Source organism: Enhydra lutris, unplaced genomic scaffold (assembly GCF_002288905.1).
Source record: "Enhydra lutris kenyoni isolate GAN:26980312 unplaced genomic scaffold, ASM228890v2 scaffoldscaffold96, whole genome shotgun sequence".
NCBI classification, from domain to species: Eukaryota; Metazoa; Chordata; class Mammalia; order Carnivora; family Mustelidae; genus Enhydra; species Enhydra lutris.
Genome location: NW_019154180.1, coordinates 2,486,411 through 2,511,618, shown reverse-complemented (window position 1 = coordinate 2,511,618; position 25,208 = coordinate 2,486,411). Strand labels below are relative to the sequence as shown.

General features: G+C 46.5%; 1 protein-coding gene across 1 annotated transcript; it reads right to left on the bottom strand.

Annotated features, from left to right (window-relative positions):
• Positions 1-1,605: 1,605 nt before the first annotated feature.
• On the bottom strand, positions 1,606-23,914 carry LOC111139213 (NAD(P) dependent steroid dehydrogenase-like). The gene is given in 9 exon segments (XM_022491416.1): positions 1,606-2,480; positions 3,563-3,665; positions 4,768-4,910; positions 6,905-7,033; positions 10,597-10,743; positions 18,752-18,910; positions 22,333-22,361; positions 22,364-22,473; positions 23,800-23,914. Coding segments are annotated over 8 exon segments (1,113 nt in total). The 5' UTR covers positions 22,434-22,473; positions 23,800-23,914; the 3' UTR covers positions 1,606-2,147.
• Positions 23,915-25,208: the final 1,294 nt, after the last annotated feature.

Sequence of the window (25,208 nt, the reverse complement as noted above, 5' to 3'; positions counted from 1 at the left end):
GTTAAAGCCTCTGCCTTCGGCTCAGGTCATGATCCCAGGGTCCTGGGACCGAGCCCCGCATTGGGCTCTCTGCTCAGTGGGGAGCCTGCTTCCGTTCCTCTCTCTGCCTGCCTCTCTCCCTACTTGTGATCTCTGTCAAATAAATAAATAAAATCTTTAAAAAAAAAAAAAAAAGGACTGGCTGAACGGAACAAGTGAGCAGACAAAAGGTTCCCCGAGGAAGTAGAAGGTATGAATGGACTACCCCACCCATCTTAAGCAAGAGGCAGCTGCCAGCATTTCCCGGAGATGGCTGGAAGGACAAAGCTGAGGGCACTTTGGTCTGCCAGCTTCGCTTTTTTAGGCCTGAGCCTGTCCTCCTAGCAGCTCTGAGAGCAGAGTGTAGCAGTCCCATGCCCTGGCCTCCCGTAGGGAATCAAGCAGTGAACGCTGAGTCCTTTCCAGGTGCTTCTGCTAAGGCCCACACAGGGTGGCCACAATACGTTTCTTGATTTTTACGTAAAGCATCACTGGTTTCCCATGCCTGCAGGACAGAGTTTAGCCCTCAGCCCTGCGTATCCATTCAGCCAAGCCAACCTCCCACTGCTCCACGCCCCCCACCCCAAGCCCGACTGGTCACTCCTGTGCTTCGCTGGATCCGAGGAAGAAACTGTAACAAGACTCTGAACCTGACCTTTCAGCCTGAAGTGCCACCTACTGACTCAGTCCAATTCAGTGCTGTCACCTCCTCCTTGCAAGCATCTTTGACGGTTTTGCCTGGAGGCCGTAGCTCCCCTTCTTGAACTTAGACCACCTTGTCTCAAGTGTCTCATTTTCTGTCTGGTGTTACAGGGGCCTGTGAACATACCTTGGGCTCCTCAATTCTAAGTACCTTAAGGGCAAAGACCTTGTCTGTCTTTTTTAGTTGTGCGCCCCTGTCCCGTCCGCTTAGCACAGTCTCCCCCCAGGCGGGTGTGATACTCCTGTCAGAAACCTCACGGCACGTACAATATCGTCACTTTCTTCCAGTGTCCCCGGCTGCCTCTCCACCCCTAGGCAATGGCAGAGAAGAGAACAGAAGTCTTTCACATTACATTTCCATCAGTCTGGGAAGAAACCAGGTCCTATAAGCAGAACGTCACCAGAAAATAGAGAACACCGCATCTTCTGTGCTTTGCCTCTTGGAAACTGGCCTGAAGGGGTCTATGAGCATGAGCTGCAGAGAAATTGTCCTTTCTGCATCATCTCATGGACTTTCTGCCCAAACGCCAGTGGCTCACTGTCACCCAGCCCCATGCCCCATGTTAGAAGAGCTACACAGCAGAAATGGCAGGCCACTGGGGCACACTACCTTGCAACTAAAAAGGACAATGGGTCTCTGCTGATAAAGAGAGATGTATGGGGGCACCTGCGTGACTCAATTGGTTAAACGTCTGCCTTTGGCTCAGGACACGATCCTGAGGTCCTGAGATCGAGCCCCGCATCGGGCTCCCCGCTCAGCAGAGAGCCTGCTTCCCCCTCTGCCTGCCACTAGCACTGCTTGTGCTCGCTCTCCCTCTTGCACCCGCTGGCAAATAAGTGGATAAAATCTTTCAGAAAAAAAAAAAAGAGAGAGAGAGAGACGTGTCCACGAAAGAGTGTTTTATGAAAGAACAATGGAGGCAGGCACACCAGCTGTACTGGGCAGAGAACACAGAAGCAGAGAAGGAGGTGGCCAACCAGTGGTCAGCTCCTGCTAGGGGCTGATGGAGTGAGGGGTGACAATTATTTAAGCTTTTAAAAAGTGTTTGCTTTACATTCTGCATCTCTCTGAAGTTTCACCATGTGTTTGAAACTCCTGCTTTTCTTCTGTGGCTTCTACTCTAGTACTGCATTGCACGGAAGTAAATCTAGTTTCCCAACATCGATTAGCAAATGGATTGTTTTTCCCGTACAGCTTCGATTATGTAGGACGCTGGAATGCTAAGTAACCTGGCGGGTGGGGGGGACAGGGAGAGAACACCAAAAAGCAGAATACGAAGCTGCCTGCTTTAAGAAATTCCAGTCCAATCTGACAACGGGAGAAATGCCAGCTGTTTCCTCCACCCTTGAAGGACGTTCGTTTGTGGGTCCACAGAGGAGTTGGTGGCTGGGGAATGCACAGAGGTGGGCCCAGTCTCCGGGCTGCATCAGTCGACCTTCCGCAGGTAATGAAAACTCTGCACGGTCCTTTCTATGGCGTCATCCATGCTGACCAGTGGCCGGTAGCCCATGAGCCTTTTGGCTCTCTCACAGCTGTAATAATGGAACGTGCCAGCCAGCGCGACACGCATCGGTGTGAAAGTGGGCTGCAGCTGGATGACAGGACGCATCACCATCACCAGGAGGGCCAGCAAGAGGGCCAGGTAGTAGGCCACCCAATAGGGGATGTGGTACTTGGGGGCCTCGTAGTTGAGGCCTGTCAGGATGCGGGACAAGAATGTCCAGAAAGGCATGGGTTCGTCATTGGTGATGTGAAATGCCTGGAGAGAGAACAACAAGTCAGGAAACGCTTCCTAGCTGGAGAGGTGGGCAGACCACACTTGGAACTTGGAGCTCAGGCGTAAGCTCATGACTCAGCCCAGGACCAGTATTTTGGGAAGCTAGTGGCCTCTCCCCACCGGCCCACCCAGCATCTCTGATCTGCAAACATCAGCCAGCGGCAGAGAGGCTTTTCTGATTGGGAGCTATGGGCAGCCTTAAGGTGTAGACAGGAAAGGTGAGTTTTCTCTGTGGGGCAGGATTTTTAGGTGAAGCTTAGATTGCACTCAGGAAGGTATGTTTGTTAATTTAATTTAATAATCATGTTAATCGTGGTGAAACTCCTTATCTTCAGATGCAACAAGAGGTCACACGCCATTTCTCAACTGTGCTGTATTTGGTCTGAAACATAAAGCCATACACTCACCGACCCCCACCACCCTAAGCGTCACAGGAGTGGGAAAACAGCAGAGGCCCAGGAGAAAAGTGAGATCCAAGGAGGGGGGTCCAAAGGTAGCAGTGAGAAACAAGGAAGGGGGGGCCCTATGAGTGGGAGGAGAGGGTGAGGGGGCCCTACTGTGCTCCCCCCTCTCCTCATGAGAGCCTCTTCCCAACATGTCTGTCCTGTGCACCAGGTGCCAAACGCCAAGAGACTGAGATACATCCACCCCTCCGGAGGGCTGAGAGGCATGAGCAAGGGTGGGCAGTGGGGGAGAAAATACGAGATTTTCAGAATGACGGGGAGGGAAGGTGAGTAGCAAGCACCCCACCAAATGTACATGGGACCCTGCTAGAGCGGTCACGTCCACAGTGGGCATCCAGGTCACGTGGCCTGGAGAACTAGGCCCCGAACGCTTGGTCAATCCTGGCTCATTGGCTCTGGATGTGGGCTGTCCTGAGGGATGAGGCACTGTAATTCACCATACTCCCGCCCACAGGGCATCAGCCTGGGACCGAGGGGGTCCTAAAGCAGATCGGCCAGGATGCAGAAGCATGAAGGCCATCAGCCAATGAATCCAATCCCAGGGACACACAGTCCGAAGATAGGCAACTGTGCTTGGGGCAGGAGGAGCAGGTGCCTTACCTTCCCACTCCCAGCTGCGTCTCGGGAGAGATGCTCTGCAGCCAGGATGTGTCCATGTACCACGTTCTCCACAAAGGTGAAGTCCACCAAGTTCTCCCCGTTTCTGCAAGCAGACGAGGCACGGTTAAGGGACCAGGATTCCTGGGGCCCTCAGAGGGCGATATAAGGGCCAAGTGACGAGTCTGAAAGCCCGGTCCCCTGCCTGCCCATCCTGGCATGGTGTACACAGGTACTCCCTGCTCTAGACTTCTATCTGAGCTGTAAATCATCTTCGGCTCCCCCTAGGACACTCAGGGCTAAGGGCTTGCTTTGGCCTCACACTTTTCTACCATCTCTTTCTAATCCCTCAAAGCAAGAAGACAGGGCAGCAGGGGGCAAAGCTATAGGCAGGGAGGCAAGGTAGCAAGGCAAAAAAGAAAGGAAGCAAAGATGTGCTGGGGAAACAGCCACGTGCTGTCAGCACCCACAAAGGCCTCGCCACCCGCACTTTCCTGGAGAAGGAATGTGAACACCTCTACAGGCCTTCCTAGATCCAAGGAGAGTTGAAGGCCTGGCCCTTGACCCTGTGCCAGTCCCTCCCCTCTCCCCGGGCCTATTTCCTCAATTTCCAAAAAGGGACACACATATTTTCTCAGGCTACATGATGAGGTACTAAGTTGAACAGTGTCCTACCCAAATTCATGTCTCCCTAGAACTTTTGGATGTGACCTTATTTGGAAATAGGGTTTCAGAAATACCGTCTCTGAAGATGTGACCAAGTTAAGGTGAAGTCATACTGGGGTCGAGTATGCCCTAAATCCAAAGGCTGGTATCTTTGTAAGAGGCAAATTTGGATACAGACACACAGGAAAGATGGCTCATGTGCGGGTGGAGGCAGAGATTAGAGTGACTTGTCTACAAGCTAAGGAACAGCAAAAACGGCTGCCACCACCAGAAGCTGGGAGGAAGGCCTGTAACAGATTTTCCCTCTGTTTCCAGAAGGTACCAATGCTGCCAACACCTTCATTTCAGACTTCTTGCATCCAGAACTGAGAAAGCATTAATCTCTGTTGTTTTAAGCCCCTCGGTTTGTGGTCATTTGTTGGGGGCAGCCCCAGGAAACCCACCCAGAGGGCAGCAGAGAAGGCAGCATTAGAGAAGACCTAACCAAACAAGACTGATCTTTGTTAGGGGTCAGGGAGAAGACCAACTGCGGGCCAACTTACCCAATCATGAACTTCATCTTGCCCCTCCTGGCTGCCTCGATGAGGATGGGCACCAACTGGGGGTCTCTTGGGCCAAAAATGCCATGAGGGCGAATGGCCACGGTTAAGAAATTTCCCTTGGGATCATTGGCACCCAGGACTTCCTGTAAAGGAGCAGAAGGGGCATGTCAGCGGACACGGAGGCTGACTTCTGCTCTGGTATAATTTGGGGCTACTTCTCTATCCCATCCACCCATGGGAGACACAGCTGGGTCAAAACCAGTATGATCAGGGGCCCCTGGCTGGCTCAGTCAGTAGACCATGTGACTGTCGATCTCAGGGCTTTGAGTTCAAGCCCCACATCGGTCACAGAGCCTACTTAAAACAACAACAACAACGGCACGATCAAAGAGAAATGCCTGGGGTTGGGTTCAAAGACTAAAATGCACAAATGCAGTCTGTGGAAAAGATCTGAGGGTTCCAGGTGATGAGTTAGCCATGAGCCTCTGCCCTTCTTGCCTTAAGTTCCATGTGCTTGTTCCCACCAGTCCTGAGCTGTTCTGGTCAGTTCTGAGTGCCACCCCCTAGGAAGGGACTCTGATGAACCCAAGTGAGCCAGGAAGAAGGGGCTGAGAAGGTAAAGGGTCTGGGAGAAACAGGTCAATTCTTTAAGATGTGTCCTGTGAGGGTCAGTGGACAAACCAGAACTTAAGGGATTAAAGTACAAAGAGGTTTTGCCTCAAAAGTAACAAAACATCCTATATGATTTGTTATGTTATTGGTCAAAATGGTGACCATGACAATTCCTAACCTAGATGGGACTGTGCACTTATGACATGACTTATGTCACTTGACTCAGGAAGTACGTGCTTGATAAGGACACTTACTGTAACGCCTCACGTAGGATTTCTACTCTATGGTGGCAAAATTCCCGTGTACATTTTGGTTCCAGTGATGTTAAGCTACTTGACTGAGTTTACCATCAGGCACCCAAAGTCAATGCAAGTGAGACACTGATGGTCTGAGCCATGGCTGTCCCTTGCAGCTCCTGAGCACAGGAGGTGGGAGTCTTGGTGCCTGAATCAGAGTACACGAGGCCCGGCAACAGCCTCGGTGCTTCCGGGTTAAGTCCTCACGGGTGGGAGCTCTGGAAAGCTCCCTGTGCTCCCAGGAACAGGGTGGCAGAACCTGGAAACGGGACTCTGACTTACAAAAGGCCAGGCTTCCTTCCGCCCCTGGATTGGGGAGGCCCTTGTGCCTGCCCACAGACGAGTTCTCCTGGAACTTTCTGACCTGGAGTGACAGCAAACAGATGGGAGGCAACTGGCTCTCGGGCAGCTCAGAGCAATTCACGCCAAGCAAGCACTAAGCTCTAGCTCGATGTGGGACATGGTGCAAACACCTGGGAGAGGCACTCGCAGCTTCCCCAGCTAAGGCAAGTTGTCTGTGGCCCACAGGCATCCATGGCCTTCAAGTGAGTCTGTCCTTACAGTAATATTCTCCGTGGACGCTAGTGCTGGGGCTAGCTGCTCTGGAGTCCAAAGGCCTGGTGCTCATTACTCAACGCAGACTGCTGTAGAACCAGGTGCTCCCTGGCAAAGTGGGCCTGCCAAGTGGGAACCAGTACCTTCCCAAGTACTTTTCCTTAAAATAAAGCAAGATCCTTTCATGGTTTAACTTAAATAAGGGAGGGGGGCAAGAGTGCCCCTAGGAAGGTGTGTTCAAATGAAAACACTTGCGTGTTAAGCCCAAGTTCTGCCTGTGTGCTCGGGGTCAGCATAAATTGCCTCTGATTTCTGCGGCAACTGCTGACCTTGCGTGGCCTGGAGGCCGTGTGGTTTCGGGCCTCTCCCAGCGGCACGGCCTCAAGACGCAACTGAATCCCTGTGCATCAACTGTCCTCCGGCATAACCTGCTGCTGCCGACAGTGTCTCCCTTACGGGCTCCTTGTGAAGCTTAAACGAGGTACTTCCCGTACAATACTCAGACCCCTGTCTGGTCACATTAAGCTATTGGCATTGTTTTTAAAGTTGAATTTCAGCCCCAAAGTTCACTTCCCAAGTTAGGTGTGCAGGCTTGAGAACATTAACGGCATAAATACTTTTCTGAAAAATCTAAACCATCCAGATGTTCATGGAACTTGTTCTCGGGTACATACTCTCTCCTGTAAGATTTTTGTCTCCGTGTAATAGTCAATCGGTCTCACAGCGTAAGGGAGGTCTTCAGTTCCATTCTTGATGTTGACACCCTCAAAAATGACACTGGCACTGCTGGTTAAAATGAGTTTCTGGTAGAAGAGAAAGGAAGATTTAAAAAATACAAGTACGAAATGATCACTATTTAAAGAAGCTGATGGTCGTACATGAAACAAAATCAAATGGCCCAGTTTGTAACCATAGAAATGATTTATTGCTTTTCAGGCCTTCTTAAAATAGTTCAAAGCTCACCTTCTTCTGTAGCTACGTGGATTTGACACACATTCTATTACATTCCAGAACAGTGGATTTCACCTTTTTTGTCTGCTATCACTACTGAGAGATGGTACAGACTTCCATTATTTGTGGTATCTCAGTATGGGAATGATTCCCCAAGGGAAAAGGATAGCCCACAAACTCCGAGGGTCATGTCTGTCTCAAAGAGATGCTTTGTGATTCTAAGGCCAACTCTGGCATGTCAGCACATGTACACATGCCCAACTGAGGGCGCCTGGGTGGCTCAGAGGGTTAAGCCTCTGCCTTCAGCTCAGGTCATGATCTCAGGGTCCTGGGATCGAGCCCCGCATCGGGCTCTCTGCTCAGCAAGGAACCTGCTTCCCCCTCCTCCACCTGCTACTCTGCCTACTTGTGATCTCTCTGTCAAATAAATAAATAAAATCTTAAAAAAAACACCCCAAATACCCCAAAGTTGTTCTCCTTTGCCATTATTATTTTTAGTAGTCTCATTTATACATATTGATTTCCTACGAGGGTCTCCCCTTCCCTCTGGTTAAGGGCGGCGCCCAATACTGAACACCATTAGCTCGAATCATAGCTTTACCACTTTTATTCGACATTGTACTGAAGTCCTAGCAGGCATGGTGGGTTAAGACAAACAGGAATAATTTGGAAGGAAGAGACAGAACGATCACCATTCACAGATGTTGGAAATGTCTACGCAGAAAACATTATGAACATATAGAAAATTTTACAATTAGAGTTCAGCAGTACTGGGGAGTACAAAATCAATATACAAAAACCAACTGTGTTTCTATGCGTTAGCAATTAAAAATGTAATATGAAAGATATTACTTGAATAACCAAAAATTAGGTACAGAGGGATAAACTTGACAGAGGATGTGCAAAACCCTTCTAAAGTAAAGGGTAAAGTATTAAAAGGCATTCGCGAGAGAGAAAGAGATGATGTGTCTATGGATACAGAGACTCAGTATCGGCAAGGTATCCGTGCTCTCCCAAACTGCCTTTAAATTTGATGCAGTTACAGTAATGATTCCAAGAGGAACTTGACAGGCTGATTCTACAATTTAGATGGATGAGCAGAGAGCTAAGAACAGCCGGGCAGATTCTGAAGAACACAGCTGGGGGTGGCCTGTCCGAGCAGTTACTGAGATTCATCCTATGGCTAGCATGTGCGGGCAGAGCGCGGTGGCACGGGCGCAGGCGGAGGCCGACCGGGAGGAAGAGAGTGCTGCGACAGACCCATGCGAGGCACCGACGCCTGCGGCGTGCAGGACGGGGCGCTGGGCGGGAGGAAAGGATGGATCGCGGGATAAATGGTGCCGAGCAACAAAAATTCAATTGGTACCTCAGACCATATAGAAACGCAAATTCCTGGTGGATTAAAGATTCAAATGTGCAAAGTAACACTTTAAACCTTTGGGGAAAAAACCCCAAATCAAATAATCTTTTGATTTTACTCTTATCAAATGATTCCTAAATACAACATGAAAGCCATTTTTTTCCTTTTTCTTTTCATTCGAGAGAAAGACAGGGAGGGAGGGATAGAGGGATCACGAGATGGGTAAGTCTCAAAAACATTAACATTGGGGGAAAAAAGCAAGTTGCAGGAAGATAGAGTCAAGATATCATTTCTATAAAGTTTTTAATTTTATAGAAACTGATAACTTATATTGTGGCTGCACCTGGAGCAAAACAGCAACGATAAATCCAGATTCAGAACACTGGTTCCCCAGGGGTGGGCAAGGACAACAAAGGCCTCGAGAATGGATACACACAGAACATCAATTCCACCGGTGACGTTACTGAAATGCTGTGACGATTATATGGGTGCTATGTCATTCCTGAAATCTTTTCTGGATAACAAGGTTATTCCATTTAAAAAAGAGCAGCCAGAAAATTCCAAACTCTAGTTACACAAGCATGGTGTAGACTAAGGAGGCTGGGATTTGCCATCAGAGAGTCTGATCTGAGTCCCAGTCACTTTCATTTACTAGCAAAGGGCTATTTCCTCACCTCCTAAGTGACATTAGTAGCTCCTGGTTACCTATCCAGGAGCAAATCAGGTGACAACTGCAGGGCAAAGTTCCTTGCCATTTGCAAAGCATAAGGGGTGGTTTTGACCCTGATCCTTCCTTTCCAGGGCACTGAGCCCTGAAGAGCTTCTTCCTCAGATGTTCTTGCTGGGCCAGCTGATGACACCGGGGACCCCATAAGGGTGAGCCTGAGAACCCGCATTTGTAACAAAGCACGTGGTAGAAATGTATAGCTCCTCAGGTCTGAGTTATAACAGGTTTCTATTGGTGAAAAGTAAATAGTTTGAAAATAGAGGCAAAGTCTGGAAAACAGTATGGCAGTTCCTTGAGAGGTTAAACACAGAATTACTGTCTGACCCAGGAATTCCACTTCCGGGTCTTTACCCAAAAGAACTGCAAGCAGAGACGGGAGCAGGTATTGACACAGCCATGCTCCTGGCAGCACGATGCACAGTACTTTCTCAAAAGTGGAAACAACCCAAGTGTCTACTGGTAGATGAATGGCTAAACAAAATGTGGTCTATCCACGCAATGGAATATTATTCAGCGGTTAAAAAAAAAAGAAGGAAATTCAGAGACACGGTACAACATGGATGAACCTAGAACACATCACACTGAATAAAATGAGTTAGACAGAAAGGTACAGATACCGTTTACGAGTCCACTTCTTTGATTCATGGAAACAGAATGTAGGATGGTAGGTACCAAGGGCTTGGAGAGGAGGGGGTGGGGAGCTGATGCTTAATGGGGATGGAGTTTCAGTTTGAGAAGATGAAAGTTCAGGAGGACGGTGGGGATGTTTGCACAGCAATATGAATGCACTTGATGCCACTGAGCTGTAAATTAAAAAATGGTTAAGGGGCGCCTGGGGGGCTCAGTTGCTTAAGCGACTGCCTTCGGCTCAGATCATGATCCCAGGGGCCTTAATAGGGCCCCATGTTGGGCTCCCTGCTCAGCAGGGAGCCTGCTTCTCCCTCTCTCTCTGACCCTCCCTCTGCCACTCCCCCTGCCTGTGCTCTCCCACTCTTTCTGTCAAATAAGGAAATAAATAAAATCTTTTAAAAAATGGTTAAAATGGTAAACTGTATGACATTTATTTAACCACAATAAAAAATAAAAGCAATTATCGACACTTTTATGGCTCTTTAACCAAAGACTAAGCCTTAGGGTCCTCAAATGGTCTATTGACATGCAGCTCACGTAGGCCCAGCAGCAAATAGGACTCAGTTTCTAGAATCTGCATAACACTTTAGGAAGCAAGCCTGGCTGGGCCCAGGAAGAGAACAAGAAGAATCCTGGCTCCCACACTTAGAAAGGGCCATGACATGCTCCTGACAGCACTCACTCAGCTTTCCCCTTACCTGAACCCCAGCCGCTTTGCAAGTTTCAATGACATTCTTGGTGCCAATGTAATTAACTCTATAAAAGAGTTCCTTGTTGTTACTGGATGGTGGGGGTGATGCACAGTGGAAAACTGTGCTTACACCTTTCAGAGCTGGGTACAGATCCTGGAAAAGCAAACAAAGACAAAAAAAAAAAAATCACTCCCGCTTTAGACAAGTAAACAGCCTCCTCACATTCCCACTGTCCAATCTGTGGCATGTAGGTGTCTTGCCCTTTTATAATTCTGTAATTAACATGAAAATACATCTCATTGTAAAAGAGTCAAACAAAGTACCTAGGATGGAAACCATGTTGTCCCTTCAATTGCCTCTCTCCATTGACTGGTCCCCAATAAAAACTGTGTTAGGGCTTTAGAAACCTGTGGGATCCAGAAGAAGGTAATATCTGTACCTCTGTGCACAATACAGGACACCTGGGGGTAAGTCTTGGGAAAATAGATACAACCTATGAATCACATGAAAAAGTTCCATACCATGAAAGGCAGTGCAAATAGCCAATACAAGGAGTATCCCTTTCTGTGAAAATAGATATAGAACAGCAAGCTGAAAGGGAATGAAAACACGTCCATTTGATTTACTGCTAAAAGGAACCCAAACTCCTGGGAGCAATGGCTGATTGCAGATCTGGGTCAGGAAATAGACAAGAAAAGCCAGGAATACCTTGTCAAATCACAAAGTAAGGAAGATAGCCAAGACTGCTGGGGTCCTGTCAAACTCAAGAGTTAACCTGAAGAGGCTCTCACTGTCCCAAGAAGGGACAATTTGATCACCAGTAAGAATAAGAATTCGTTCTGTAAACTAATGAGTAAAGGTAAGGCCAAGCAAAGAACTGAATCAATAAAGAAAGATAGCATGTCACCATTTTCTGAAACGTTCATTCGGTAATAAGATCTAAGAATGACCATCAATAGATTAACATTACTAAAAGAAAGACAATCATGAATTATGTGCCTAGATTCAATGATTATCAATATTTTTCCATAATTGTCTTTGTGTAGATAATGGACATATGATTTTTTTTTGAAACCATTCGAGAGTGAGCTGCAGGCAATGTGCCACTTTGCCTCTAAGCTCTTCACTACGTATCTTCTAACAAGAAAGACATTTTCCTAAATACTGCTAAATAATGATCACATACAAGAAAGGTTACAGGATAGGACACTCTTTTCCAATAATCAGTCTATATACAAATTTCCCCCATTGTCCCAATAATGTCCTTTAAAGGCATTTTTATATTTCGATCCAGGATCCAGTCACAGATCATATTACATTTAGTCCTCCTATCTCTTCTGTTTCTTTGAATCTGGAACATTCAGTGATGATTCTTGCCTGGAACAATTATTAACGTACTGGTTGCAAAATGGTAAAATCCTACTTTTTACTTTTATTAGTTGACATTCCTCTGTAATGTAGATGTTCCCCTTCCTCTATATAATTTTTCTTTTTAGCATTTCCATGGACACATGGATTCTTATTTTATTCAATGCATTACAATCCACTACTATTGTCTTTTGTGAGGCTTAAAACGTCCCAAATTTGGCCAGTAGGGGTTCTTGAAGTTGGTTCTTGCATTCTTTTGGTATGTTCCCATTAGTTTTTGAACACGTTTTTAAAAAAGTAGGCTCCATGTTCAGAATGGAGCTCAATGTAGGGCTTGAAATCACAGCCCTGAGATCAAGACCTGAGCTGAGATCAAGAGTCGGACACTTAATGGACTGAGCCACCCAGGTGCCCATGAGCACTTCCTAATTCTGTCCTTAGAAAGCGTTTCAGACTCACTTGGACCTCCCCAGCTCAGAGTCCTGAATGGGAGCCCTGTTTTCTTCTATGGGCAATTGTGTCTAGCAATGAAAATCTGAGCATTAGATAACGCTGATTGCTATTGGTGCCCCAGAAGAAAAAAATGGAACCAAAGTCATATCCAGCTTTTAGTCCACTAGAAATATAGTAATACAAGGCACAGCTGCAACTTTAAATTTAGTAGGACCCACATCAAAAAAGTAAAAAGAAACAGATGAAAATAATTATAACATATTTTAAGATAAGATTATCTTATGTGATAAAATATTATCACTTCGACATGTAATCGATAGAAAAAGCATTTACGCGTTATCTATATTCCCTTTGTCTATTCTAAGTCTGTTTTACTGGACAGTGCGGTCCTAGTCTTCCAGTTCGGAGGGAACACCAGAGGACAGAGGGACATAGCAAACAAAACCATGGGGATGCAATCTGTGAAATCTAGTCCCTGGGAAATGTTGTGGGACAACAAGCACAGTTTTAACTAAACATCGGTTATTCGAAAAACAAAATGGGAAGGGGAACATATAGGAGAGACTTAACTAGGTCAGTCAACTTCAATGTCTTCACCTTTTTGGCTCCTTATTTGGAAAAAAAATCTACATAAAAATTCTTAGTAGACATTCAGGGATATTTGAACACAGGTTGGAGATAAAGGAATTATCAGAGTGTTTCACGTGTAGTCATGGAATTGTATTTTTAAAAAGGCTCCTTTAAGGAGCACTTGGGTGGCTTAGTCGGTTAAGTGACTGCCTGCAGCTCAGGTCATGATCCCGGGGTCCTGGGATCGAGTCTCGCATCGGAGTCCCTGTTCCATGGGGAATCTGCTTCTCCCTCTGCACCCCCGTCTCTCATGAATAAATAAATATTTAAAAAATGCAAAAATAACCGGCTCCTTTAAGTCTTGCAAAAGGGGGGGGCACCTGGGTACAGTTAGTTAAGCGTCAGACTCTTGGTTTTGGCTCAGGTCTCATCTTGGCGTCGGAAGATCAAGCTCCCTGGGCTCCACACTCAGTGTGGAGTCTGCCTGAGATTCTCTCCCTCTCCCTCTTGCCTCTCCCCCACTCATGCTCTTTCCTCCTCAAATTAATAAGTAAATCTTTAAAAAGGCTCCTTATCTTTTAGAGACAAATACTGAAATATTTATAGAAAAAATGATAATGGTGCCTAGGATTGGCTTCAAAATAATCTGAGGGTGGGGTGGGGATACAGGTGAAGCAAGACTCTCCATGAGTGGACACGAAACAGGAAACTTATAAAATATTACAAAGACAGAAAGTAAAAGAACATATGAGGGAGAAACTAACAGACATGTAGATTATAATGAAGACTCTACTGTATGTCCGGTAAGGCTTCCAGAAAGAAACAAAAGAGAGAATGGAGGTATAGTCAATATTTGAAGAATTTTCCAGAAATGAGGAAAGGCATGAGTCCTCAGATTTTTAAGGCCCACTAGCTGTTGAGTAGGTTTTAAATATAAAACTAAAACATAGACCTAGACATATTCTCTATAAAACACATGGGATAAAAAAGAAAATCCTAAAAGGCACGAGAGGAAACCCAGCTGACCCTCAAAGGAATGATGATCAGATTGAGCACAGGGAGGAATAATTATGAACCTAAAATTCCGCCCCTCTCCCAGCAAATCAGCATTTATGAGAGAGGGTGAAATAAAGACATTCTCAGGCACACGAGGACTCAGCTCAGTGCCCAGATATTCAGTGAGAGATGCTAAAGGAAATGCTTCAGGAAGAAGAGGAAGGAACCTGGGAGAAAGAAATGGGGAATAAGAAGTACTGATGAATGAACTCAAGAATATGGCAGAAAACCCAAGCGGTAACTTTCACACCCATTTCTGAATGTCCTTCACCCTCTTCATGGCCTCCTGAGTTTGGACTTCATGATCCATCATTGCAGTCTCGGCCTTGCTCATGTCTGTCTTTACCAAGCTGGTCTGGTAAACTCTGGCCCTGGTTAAGGGCGACTCTCTCCTTGTCTCTGCAGGTGCCTGAGAGCAACACACCATGGTAGCGGGTCTCGCTTTGAGTTTGTGTTTACAACAAATCTGTAAACAAATACGAGCAACACCATCACAGGAGCAGTTTGGAGGAAGCTGAAGTTTGCTACGGAGCCTCATGTCCTTTGAGGGGACCCAGCAGTGATCTGAAGAGACAATATCCCTGCCTTCATGGAGCTTATCTTCTGTGGGGGCGGTGGGCAGAGAAACCAGCAGACACAGGGTACATCAGGTAGTACCAAGTGTCATACAGAAAGCTAAGGTAGAATAAAGGTGATCTGGAGAGACTTAAATAAATTTAGGGAGCAAGCTCTGTGGTTCACAAAGAGCACTCCTGGCAGAAAGAGCAGTGAGTACAAAGGTCCTGAATGTCCAGAAACACAGTTGGTGAGTTTGAGGAGTAGGAAAGAGGCCAGCGTGCCTGAAGCACTGAATGAGTATAGGACAGGGTGAGGCCAGAGAGGGAGTGAGGCAGATCATGCAGGGTCTCGAAGGTGATGATAAGGGCCTATACATTTGCGCTAAACAGAAATGGACCACTGGAGGCTTCTGAACAGAGGGGCATCACGATTTGACTCACGCATTAACAAGGTGGTGGCTGGGACCAGCACGGTAACAAAGGAAGGAGTGAGAAGTCGCTGGACTGGGGATCTATTCTGAGAGTTCAATGGACACAATCTGCTGATGAATGGGATGGAGGGTACAAGAGAAAGGAATCAAGGGTAAATCTAATGTTTTCTTTTTTTTTTTAATATGAAGAAGCCTGGTTTTATTTTTTATTTTTTTTAAGATTTTATTTATTTATTTGACAGACAAAGATCACAAGTAGGCAAAGAGGCAGGCAGAGAGAGAGGAGGAAGCAGGCTCCCCGCTGAGCAGAGAGCCCGATGTGGGGCTTGATCCCAGGACCCTGGGACCACGACCCGAGCTGAAGGCAGAGGCTTTAACCCACTGAGCCACCCAGGTGCTCCTAAATCTAATGTTTTTGGCCAAAGCAATTGGGAGGACAGAGTGGGCCATTTACTGAGATGGACAGGACTTTAGTAGGTTCGCTGTAGTGGGGGCGGGGACTCGCAGCAGGGAACCAGGAGCTGAACGGTGAACTGTGAACATGGCAAGTACAAATGTCTATTATGTATCCACACAGAGATGTCCAGCAGGCAGCTGGATGGACACGAGTCCAGCAGAGCTACAGGCTGCAGATCTCAAGCTGGAGCTTGTCAGCTCCGACACTGTACTTCGTCTGTGAGCCGGGGACGGAGGGCTTCGCTTGGACACCGAGTGTGCTCAGAGAAGGAAAGAGATGTAAGCAGTGAGCTCTGGAGCCTGCTACATTCAGATATTACAGAGCTAATGAGGCAGAATGGCAGGAGGAGAAATGGGCAAGTGGGGTGTCCTAGGCTTGGCCACTGGATCTGGTTGCCTCCAGGTCCTTGGTGGCTGTGACAGGGGTTGCTGGTGACAACCTCACGGGAGTGCTTGCAACAGACAGTGGAATGAAATCATCACAGGCGGCAAGGGCAAATGGCTCTTTGAGCTCTCCTGTGACGGTGGAGAGACGTGGGAGCGCACATCAGGGCATTTTGCTTTCTTAAGATGGGTGATTCTGCAATGTGTCTGCGTGTTGTTGGCTATGACTGGGTGGAGAAGGACCCATTGCTGATGCGGGAGAAGAAGACCAGAATCCCCAGTGGGGTTGGCTGAAGGCCGTGGTCAGTAGAAAGAGGCAGAAACCTTGTATTTTCTTCTCCAGCCCTGTTCAGCTGCCCAGAGGCTCCCAGGGAGGAAGGAGAATCAGATTTAAACGTGGCTGGGGTTACACTGAGGAAGTTATTCCATCCCACACTGGTCTAGGTACTGTTGCAAAGGTATCTCACAGCTGGGGTTGACACCTGTCATCAGCTGACTTTAAGGACCGGAGAGTGTCCTCCGTCCTCTGGGTGCGCTTCATCTACTCACTCAAAAGGCCTTAAGAGCAAACCCTGAGGTTTCTGTAAGAAGAAATTCTGCCTCAGGACAGTAGCAGCACGTCTCTCCCGAGTCTCCTGCCTGCTGGTTTGCCCTGCAAATTTGTCTTGCCAGCCCCACAATCACACGAGCCAATTTCTTTCATTAAATCTCATTCTATCGCCACCCCCCCAGTACTTCCTCTCTGTCTACATACACACGCACCTTACTGGTTGTTTCTCTGGAGCGCCCTGACTGACGATAGAGACAAGAAGAAAGAAGCAAGGCGGCTAAGTGTTATGCAAGACAGCGAGTCAGTCGTGGACTTCAAGGCAGTGAGGACACAAACGGGGTGAAGGGCAGTGGCAAGGAGCCCGATGAACTGGTACAGCGCAGGTATTAGAGGGCCTGAACTAGAAAGACAGTAGGTGGTGCTCAGAGTGGAGGGCCTGCAAGTGAGATCGCGGAGAGGGAACATTTACTGGAGACAATAGGCTCTGGGGCGGGGGACGGCAACAGGCCTGGAGGCCAAGAGGAGTGAATGAGAGGAGGCCAAGGAGAGGTGAGGTGAGGGTACTGGCAGGGTCATGTGTGTGAATACTGAGCTCGTCAGCAATTATGACAAGGCTGACCTCAGCCAGGAACTAAAATCACTAAGAAATGAGAAGGAGCCACCTGGGAAAGTTGGGAAAGGGAGCAGGTGCCCATGGAGGACTGTCACAGGGAAGGGCACTGGGGTATGTACAGTCTGCCAGCACCCCCCACACAGCCAGAGGGACCTCAGGGCAGTGAGAAAAGGACAATGACAAGCAAGGAAGACTTCTACCCCATCTCCAGGCTGAGGCGTGGGCAGCGTGGGAGGGAAAACAGCCTGGAGGGGAAGCGGTATCTTAAAATTCAAAGTAACAAAACCATAGTAAAGGATGCCAAAGCCAAGAAAAAAAGATCACTGATGGGCTAAGGGAAGCTATCTGTGACACAGCATTCCAGATAGAAAGGAATTACAGAGCCATAAGGAAAACAAGGTAAGCCAAACACAAATGGACAAAGGTCACTGACAGGCAACCTCACAGACCATCAACAAAGAGCACAGAGCCTGGCATCCTGAACAGGGAGGGCACACGCCTGTAAGCCTCACCTAGGTACCATTCTACACCTTTCAGAATGGTGACACCAGAAAGTCTAACTACATCAAATGTTGGCAAAGACATACAATAATGGCGATCCTATCTACCACGCTGCTGGTGTGAATGGAAAATTGGCATAGCAGCTTTGCTGAGCAATAGGGCAACATCTAATAAAATTCAAAATGTTAATACCCTATGACACAGATAAAGCTTGCAAACGTGATGCTCCGTGAAAGAAGCCAGTCACAAAAGGACAGGTATCGCATCACTCCACTTAGATAGGCACCTCCAGAGAGACAGGAGAGGAGTGCTTGTCAGTGGTTAGGAGGGTAGTAGAGGAAAAGGGGAGCGATTGCTAATGGGCCTGGGATTTTCTTCTTGGTTGACAAAGATGTTCTGGAATAAGATAGAAGTGATTGTCACACAACTCTGTGAATACACTAACAACCACTGAGTTGTATATTTTAAAAATGTTAAATTTACAGAATGTGAAGCAAATCTCAATGAAAAAAACTCCTGAAAGCCAGCAATTGCACTTCTGGGCATTACAGGGGACCCTTGAACAATATGGGTCTGAACTGCACGGGTCCCCTTATATGTAGTTTTTACATAAATACAGTACAGTACCATGAATGTATTTTCTCTTCCTTATGGTTTTCTTTTTCAAATTTTTGTTTCAATTCCCTTCCTTTTGTTTTTCTTCATAACATTTTCGTTTCTGTAGTTTACTTTATTGTAGGAATATACTATATAACACATACAACACACAAAATGTGTGCTAATTGACTGTTTATGTTATTAGCAAGGCTTCTGGCCAAGAGTAGATTATTGGGGACTCCCCAAGCTTTTGGGGAGTCAAAAGTTGTACACAGATTTACAACTGCATGGGGGTCCATGCCCTGACCCATGCTGTCTCAAGGCCAACGGAATACTCTGCAACAGCAGGAGGCACGCTATAGCTGGTGGACAACTTTGTTTGCAAATGAAGGTGTCCTGGCCCATGGCCACACCCACTCATGCGCGGAGCTCTGCTGCTTTCCCAGTACCATGGCAGAGTAGAGTTGTACTGACCGAACGTGGGTTAAGTTCTTTCCTGTAACTTCAAAATTTTTCAAAAACATGGTTTTTTTTTTAAACAATGTGGCTGACCTGTGAGTCGGGCAAGCCTGTAGTTTCCTTCTGGGGGCCTGTGGAACCCTGACAAGGCTGGGTGGTGCATTACCTGTTGGCTGCAGAGATCTCCTAGGAAGAACTGCACCCGGGGATTGTCGAACCCCTGCCGCATATCAAATACATTGACAGTGTAGCCTCTTGCCAGCAACTGCTCCACCATGTGCTGCCCCAGAAATCCAGAACCTCCGATAACTGTGCACTTAGTGGCCTGCAGAAAGAAAGGGGTGGTAGGTGGTACGTGAGCACTGGAAGCTACAAAGTGCGTCCAGCTGTTTGAACTTCTGGTGCTCTATCGCCAGTGGTACCCTCATCTCCTGGGGTCAGTTAAGAAGGAAAGAGAGAGAGCAAATGAGACCAAGATAGATGTGGCTGGACTGGATGATCTCATACATGCACGCCACACATTTAACGAAAGGAGCAGGAGGCATCTCTGAAAAAAATGAAACTACCAACGATCAAAACTGGACAATACAAAAAACCCCAAAGCGATAGCTTCTTGCTCCTAATAACTGATCCCTGGGACTTCTAAGGCATAAGAAACAGAAACAAAACAGAACATACCACCCACTCAACTGACAATATCCACTTAAACCATCAGAGAAGAAAGCAAGGTCTCTATGCTCACAGGACAAAGCCCCTTTCCCTCCCCAACCAGTCCAGGGCTGGGCTGTGTGACTTCAGGCTTGTCGCCTACCACTCCCTGCCTTAGTATATCCAAGACTGTTGCTGTCTGGTAGGATCTCCTGAGGGGTTGCAGGGAGGATCGGCAAACTGTTAATCAGCCAGGCCCAGGACTTTGTTTTCCCTTCTCTGAGCCCTGAGCAAGTTGAGGTATCAGGAAGAGCCGTGGTGTTTACATTTCAGCTTTTGAAACTTGTGCCCTTTCTTAGTTACATTCCAATTCTGCTAACTGGGGATAATGGAAGGACAGAGCACCAGATGCGGGCACTTCAATACTCTGACACCGGGGAGGCAGTGTAAAACTGCATCTGCTGCATACTGATTGAGCTGGCTCCAAGTGTCTCTGAAGGCACACCTTGGGGGTCTTTTGGAAACCATATCTGGGCTTCCTGAAGATGACAAATCCCCATTCTCTCTCCCTAAGATCATCAGAGCTGGGAGTGTGGAAACGGAAGACATTAAAGATGTGGTCCATATCTACAATGGAATATTACTCAGCCATCAGAAAGGATGAATCCCCAACATTTGCATCAACATGGAAGGGACTGGAAGAGATTATGCTGAGTGAAGTAAGTCAAGCAGAGGGAGTCAATTATATGGTCTCACTTACTTGTGGAGCACAAGGAATAACATGGAGGACATTAGGAGATGGAGAGGAGAACGGAGTTGGGGGAAATTGGAGGGGGAGAGACTGTGGACTCTGAGAAACAAATTCTGGGTTTTAGAGGGGACAGAGTTGGGGGGATGGGTGAGCCTAGTGGTGGGTATGAGGGAGGGCACGGATTGCATGGAGCACTGGGTATGGTGCATAAACAATGAATCTTGGAACATGAAAAAAATAAAATAAAATTAAGATGTTTAAAAAAAAAAAAGAAATTCTGGGGTGCCTGGGTGGCTCAGTGGGTTAAAGCCTCTGCCTTCGGTTCAGGTCATGATCCCAGGGTTCTGGGATCGAGCCCCGCATCGGGCTCTCTGCTCAGTGGGGAGCCTGCTTCCCTCTCTCTCTGCCTGCCTCTCTGCCTACTTGTGATCTCTCTCTCTGTCAAATAAATAAATAAAATCTTAAAAGAAAAATAAAAAAAAAAGAAATTCTGCTCCTGATTAGAAAACAATCAACCAACCCCTCTATTTTTTCCTTAAATACCTATATGATTGCGATATGCAGGAGACTCAGGAGGTGCCAGGGTCCCTTCTACACATTCACCCCTTCAACCTGGTGTCCCATCCAGGCTGGCATCTTTAGTGGAGTCCCCTGGGCCACCTGGAGATGGCTCTGGAGCTTTGGCATCATTGGTTCGGGCCTGCATAATCTACTGACATAACCAGCCTTGCCATTCCCCCCCCCCCCCACCAAATGATCTCTTGAACCCATTTCTGTCTAGGTTTTGTTTTGATGACTCCCATATACATGTCATCATACCATGGTAAATAATTTGCACTTTGACTCAAATTTTGACTTTCTGCAGGACACAGGCAAACTAAATATGCAATTCCATTTGATCCTCATGTGGGCTACCCCTTCTCCTTTCCTCAAGTCATCTGTACAGGAAAATGCAGTATTTTTAGATAACTCCAAGCCTCCCTGCTCCCCAAACAGATTTTTCATGGTTTACTAAAAGTTTGCCTGAATCCAAAGGTGTTCAGACTAGACATGTTTTGATAGTATCCCAAAGGATTTCAGATTATTTTGGTTATATTATCTGGCATCTCTAGTTACAGTTGTTTCAAAGTTTGATGGTCTAATTAAAAAAAAATCAAATAATATTTCTATGATGTCCAGTGTAATTTCATTTCATGATTTTAAATGTGGACAATCCTTTTTTTAAAAAAAGATTTATTTATTTGAGAGAGAAGGAGAGAGCATGGGCATGGGGGGGAGGGGGAAAGACTTTTGTAATGATGGGAACTTAACTGACATTTATCTCAGAGAAGTCAGGTATGAGATGGGGCAATGTCTCCAATCATACCCGTAATACTACATGGTTAGAGATCGTGTGAGATAACTACTTGCTTTTTACCACCACGAATGATGATGCAGAGGAAGTGGGCACAGTGGATAAGAAGGAATGTGTTCTAACCACTCCAAACTGAAATCAGGTAGTGAGACACAAGAATGGGTTACTCAGGGAAATTACAAACTCAACATCTTGGAAAGAGTTTTAAGAAAGAGTTTTAAGAATAGAAAAGAAAGCCAACCGAATGATTTCAATTGCACTATGATCTTGAGCTAAGAGAATGGTTTAGGCCCCTGGGTTTCTTTAACCTGTTCTGTTTTCCTTCGTCGCTAGCAGTGGGCCTCTTTTCAGAAGTCTTACATAGCATATATGATAAGGTAAGATGAAAGCATTCTTTTTATTTTAGTAGTTCAAATTTATAACTTCTACTTCTTATCAAGTCAGCCAGCAACAAAGAACGCCATTGATACAACCACTGAAATCTACATTTCTTTGGCAACTAGACTCTCACATTAACCTTCAACTAACAGAGGCGATTTAGAGGCTTTATTCTGAGCTACGCATGAAGACCAGGATGATCTGGTGGTCCAGGGCACCTCCTGGGCGTCTATAATTTATTAACATTTGATACAAACACATTTTACCTTGGTGTGATTTCATTTCTGAAGTGTTAGCATTCATTAAAAGTGAGTCAAAGAGTCAAACCCAACATCTGCAGATCTACACAAAGAACCTCCAGGGGGGCCTAACAATTCCTTCAAGTCTTTTCTGACACTTGCTCAAATCACAGCATCATGAACAAAGAAACGGATGTTGAAACCACTACGTTCTGACATTGTTACACAGCAGTAAGTAACTGGTAACTTAAATAAATATATATGTATCTTAAAAGTCAACATTGATTGATTAAATAAATGTACCAAATACAATTTTTGACCCACAGCTAGTATCAATGGTTTGCTGGTAGTGTATGTGTGCTTGACTTCCCCCTTACCTGGTTTTGGCTGATCGTTTTCACGTCGTACTTACATTGGGAATGTCTTCTGTCCGATGTGTCTGTGTGTCTCTCACTGGCTCATCACATGCTTGGTCCATTTCAGCTCCGAATATGGTTACGCTTGTGATGAAGTTTTCTCTTCATAAAGACATATTTAGAGACATTCATGTTATAAGACTGAAACATCTTTTAGGTGTTCGTGTTTTTGTGGATGCCATTCCCGTCGAGTTTTCACAAAGAGCTGAACCACTGCTGTTGCTGTTAAAGGAAGCCCTCTGCTTCCCGCTCCTGGATGGGCTTCCCTCTGACGCAAGGGTGTGACTGGGCCCATAACTCACCATACACTTGGATTAGAGGCAGAGTGAAAAGTGAGTTAAATGACTTCATTCATCGTTTACAACAAAAGGAACACCTGTGGCATTGTAGCTTTTCCCATGGCGCTCACGTGCTCCAACTGTCCTTTTAGTCTGTACTTATCATTACGCTGTGGTAGTACGGTGGCAAAATGCACAGACCTTAGGAGTCCCGGGTTCTGGTGCCAGCCCTGCTACAAACTAGACATAACCTGTCTCTTTGCTGCTGCTGAGTTTCCCCTAAATGGACGACATGCTCATCCCCGTGACGCTAGGGCAGGGGCTGCTGGGAGGGCTAGAGTGTAACAGGAGACAGAGCTCTTCTTCTCGGTGAAACGAAAGCCACCCTGACAAGGTGTGGAAGGACCCAGTGTCTGTGACCATCAGAAACCCGCAGGAAGTGGCCCCAGCATGGTGAGCACCAAGTACCTCACAACCGGGAGACAGTGAAGTCTATCGGCTGACAAAGACACACACCGCCAAACAGAAGAGTGGTTTCTAAGAGAAACTTTTGTGATTGCCCTTAGGATATGCTCCTCTCTCCATTCACCCACAATACTGATGTGAAAACCAAGAGCAGTGTTCAGTCTGGGTTAGATGTATTCGGTCTTACACCTGTTTTCTTTATAGTGGTCAATGTACTTAAATCATGGATTTCCAACAGAGAAACAGATACCATCTGGAGACGGTGAAATCTGTCACAAAGAAAACAATCGAACTGCCTGCAAAAAGCTGTATGAGAGAACACTCACTGGTGAGAAGGCGGCTGCTGGGCAGCCGACGCTGCGGTCTCAAAGGCCATGACTGCTCCAGTCCAATCCCATGCCTCTAGCTACACACACACACACATGTCCTTGTAGGAAATGATTCTGCGGGTGGATGAAATGGCCTTGAAATGGATACTATGAACCTCTATGTCCCATGGGAACCATTTTAGGGAAACATATCTCTGAAATCATAATGGAAGTTATCAGGAAAACGTATTTCAAAACTTCACTTTTCATGACCTTTCCAGATGCACAGCAGAACCCCTCTAAAATGCAGGAGCTTCCCTGAGGGCCGGTGGGTTGCTACAGTGCTCCTCTCACAATACCCACTATTTCCCAGATACCTGAAGAAGCGTGAGGAAACAAGAGGGCAGCTGGTCTTTGCAGTAACATGGCCGTGAGCCAAGGAGCGTCTGGAGCCATCAGAAGCCAGAAGAGGCAAGGAAGTTTCCTTCCTTGGTGCCTTCAGAGGGAGCATGGCTCTGTAGACACCTTCATTTCAGACTTCTGGCGTCCAGAACTGGGAGAGAAGAAATTTCTGCTGTTTTAAGCTACTGGGTTTGTGGCTGTCTGTTACAACAGCCACAAGAAATCAAAACAAGCATTCTTTCAGTTCGGAAATCCAAACAGCACAGCTGCCGATCCCATAATCCTCTGTACTGTTAGAAAAGCAAGAAGCCTTTAAGCCTGTTCCCCACTTGATCTCTAGGGAAAAATCTGGGAGGTAAAAGAAAGCCATTTTGCTGCCATGATCCATACCGTTGAAACAGTGCTCACTCAATCCTCAGCAAACCAACCCCCTGTAGAAGCAAAAGCAAAATCAAATCTACTTTGTCTCAAATTATATACAAATCACTTTAAACTCTGTAAACACTATGAGCCAGTTCAGAATGTTGGTGATACTTTAGTTGTCTCCAGGGACGAGGGTACCAAAGACGAGCTCAGAAAATGAGTCAGATCCCACTGGTGATCCCCTCCAACCTAAACCCCCATTTGATATACACTCAGATTAAAATGAACACCAAGAACAGCTCTGATCAAATAGGCATTTCTTCAAAAAAGATATACTTTACAGATGGCCAATGGGCAGATGAGACGATGTTCCATATCACTAATGATTATGGAAATGCAAATCAAAACCACAATGATACCACCTCACACCCATTAGGATGGTGATTATAAAAAAAAAAAAAACCCCGGGAAAACAGAAATTGACAAGTGTTGGAGAAGCTGTGGAGAAACTGGAACTCTTGTGCACTGCTGTTGGGAATGTGAGAGACAGCATATGGTTCCTCAAAAAATGAAACATAGAATCACCATAGGACCGGGACGCCTGGGTGGCTCAGTTGGTTGGACGACTGCCTTCGGCTCAGGTCATGATCCTGGGAGTCCTGGGATCGAGTCCCGCATCGGGCTCCCAGCTCCATGGGGAGTCTGCTTCTCTCTCTGACCTTCTCCTCGCTCATGCTCTCTCTCACTGTCTCTCTCTCAAATAAATAAATAAAAAATCTTTAAAAAAAAAAAAAAAAAAGAATCACCATAGGACCAAGGAATTCCATATCTGGGTATACAGCCCCAAAAACCGAAAGCATGAATTTGAACACATAATTGTACACCCCTGTTCACTGGCACCACTACTCACAATAGCCAAAAGGTAGAAGTGGGGGCGCCTGGGTGGCTCAGTGGGTTAAAGCCTCTGCGTTCAGCTTGGGTCATGATCCCAGGGTCCTGGGATTGAGCCCCACATCGGGCT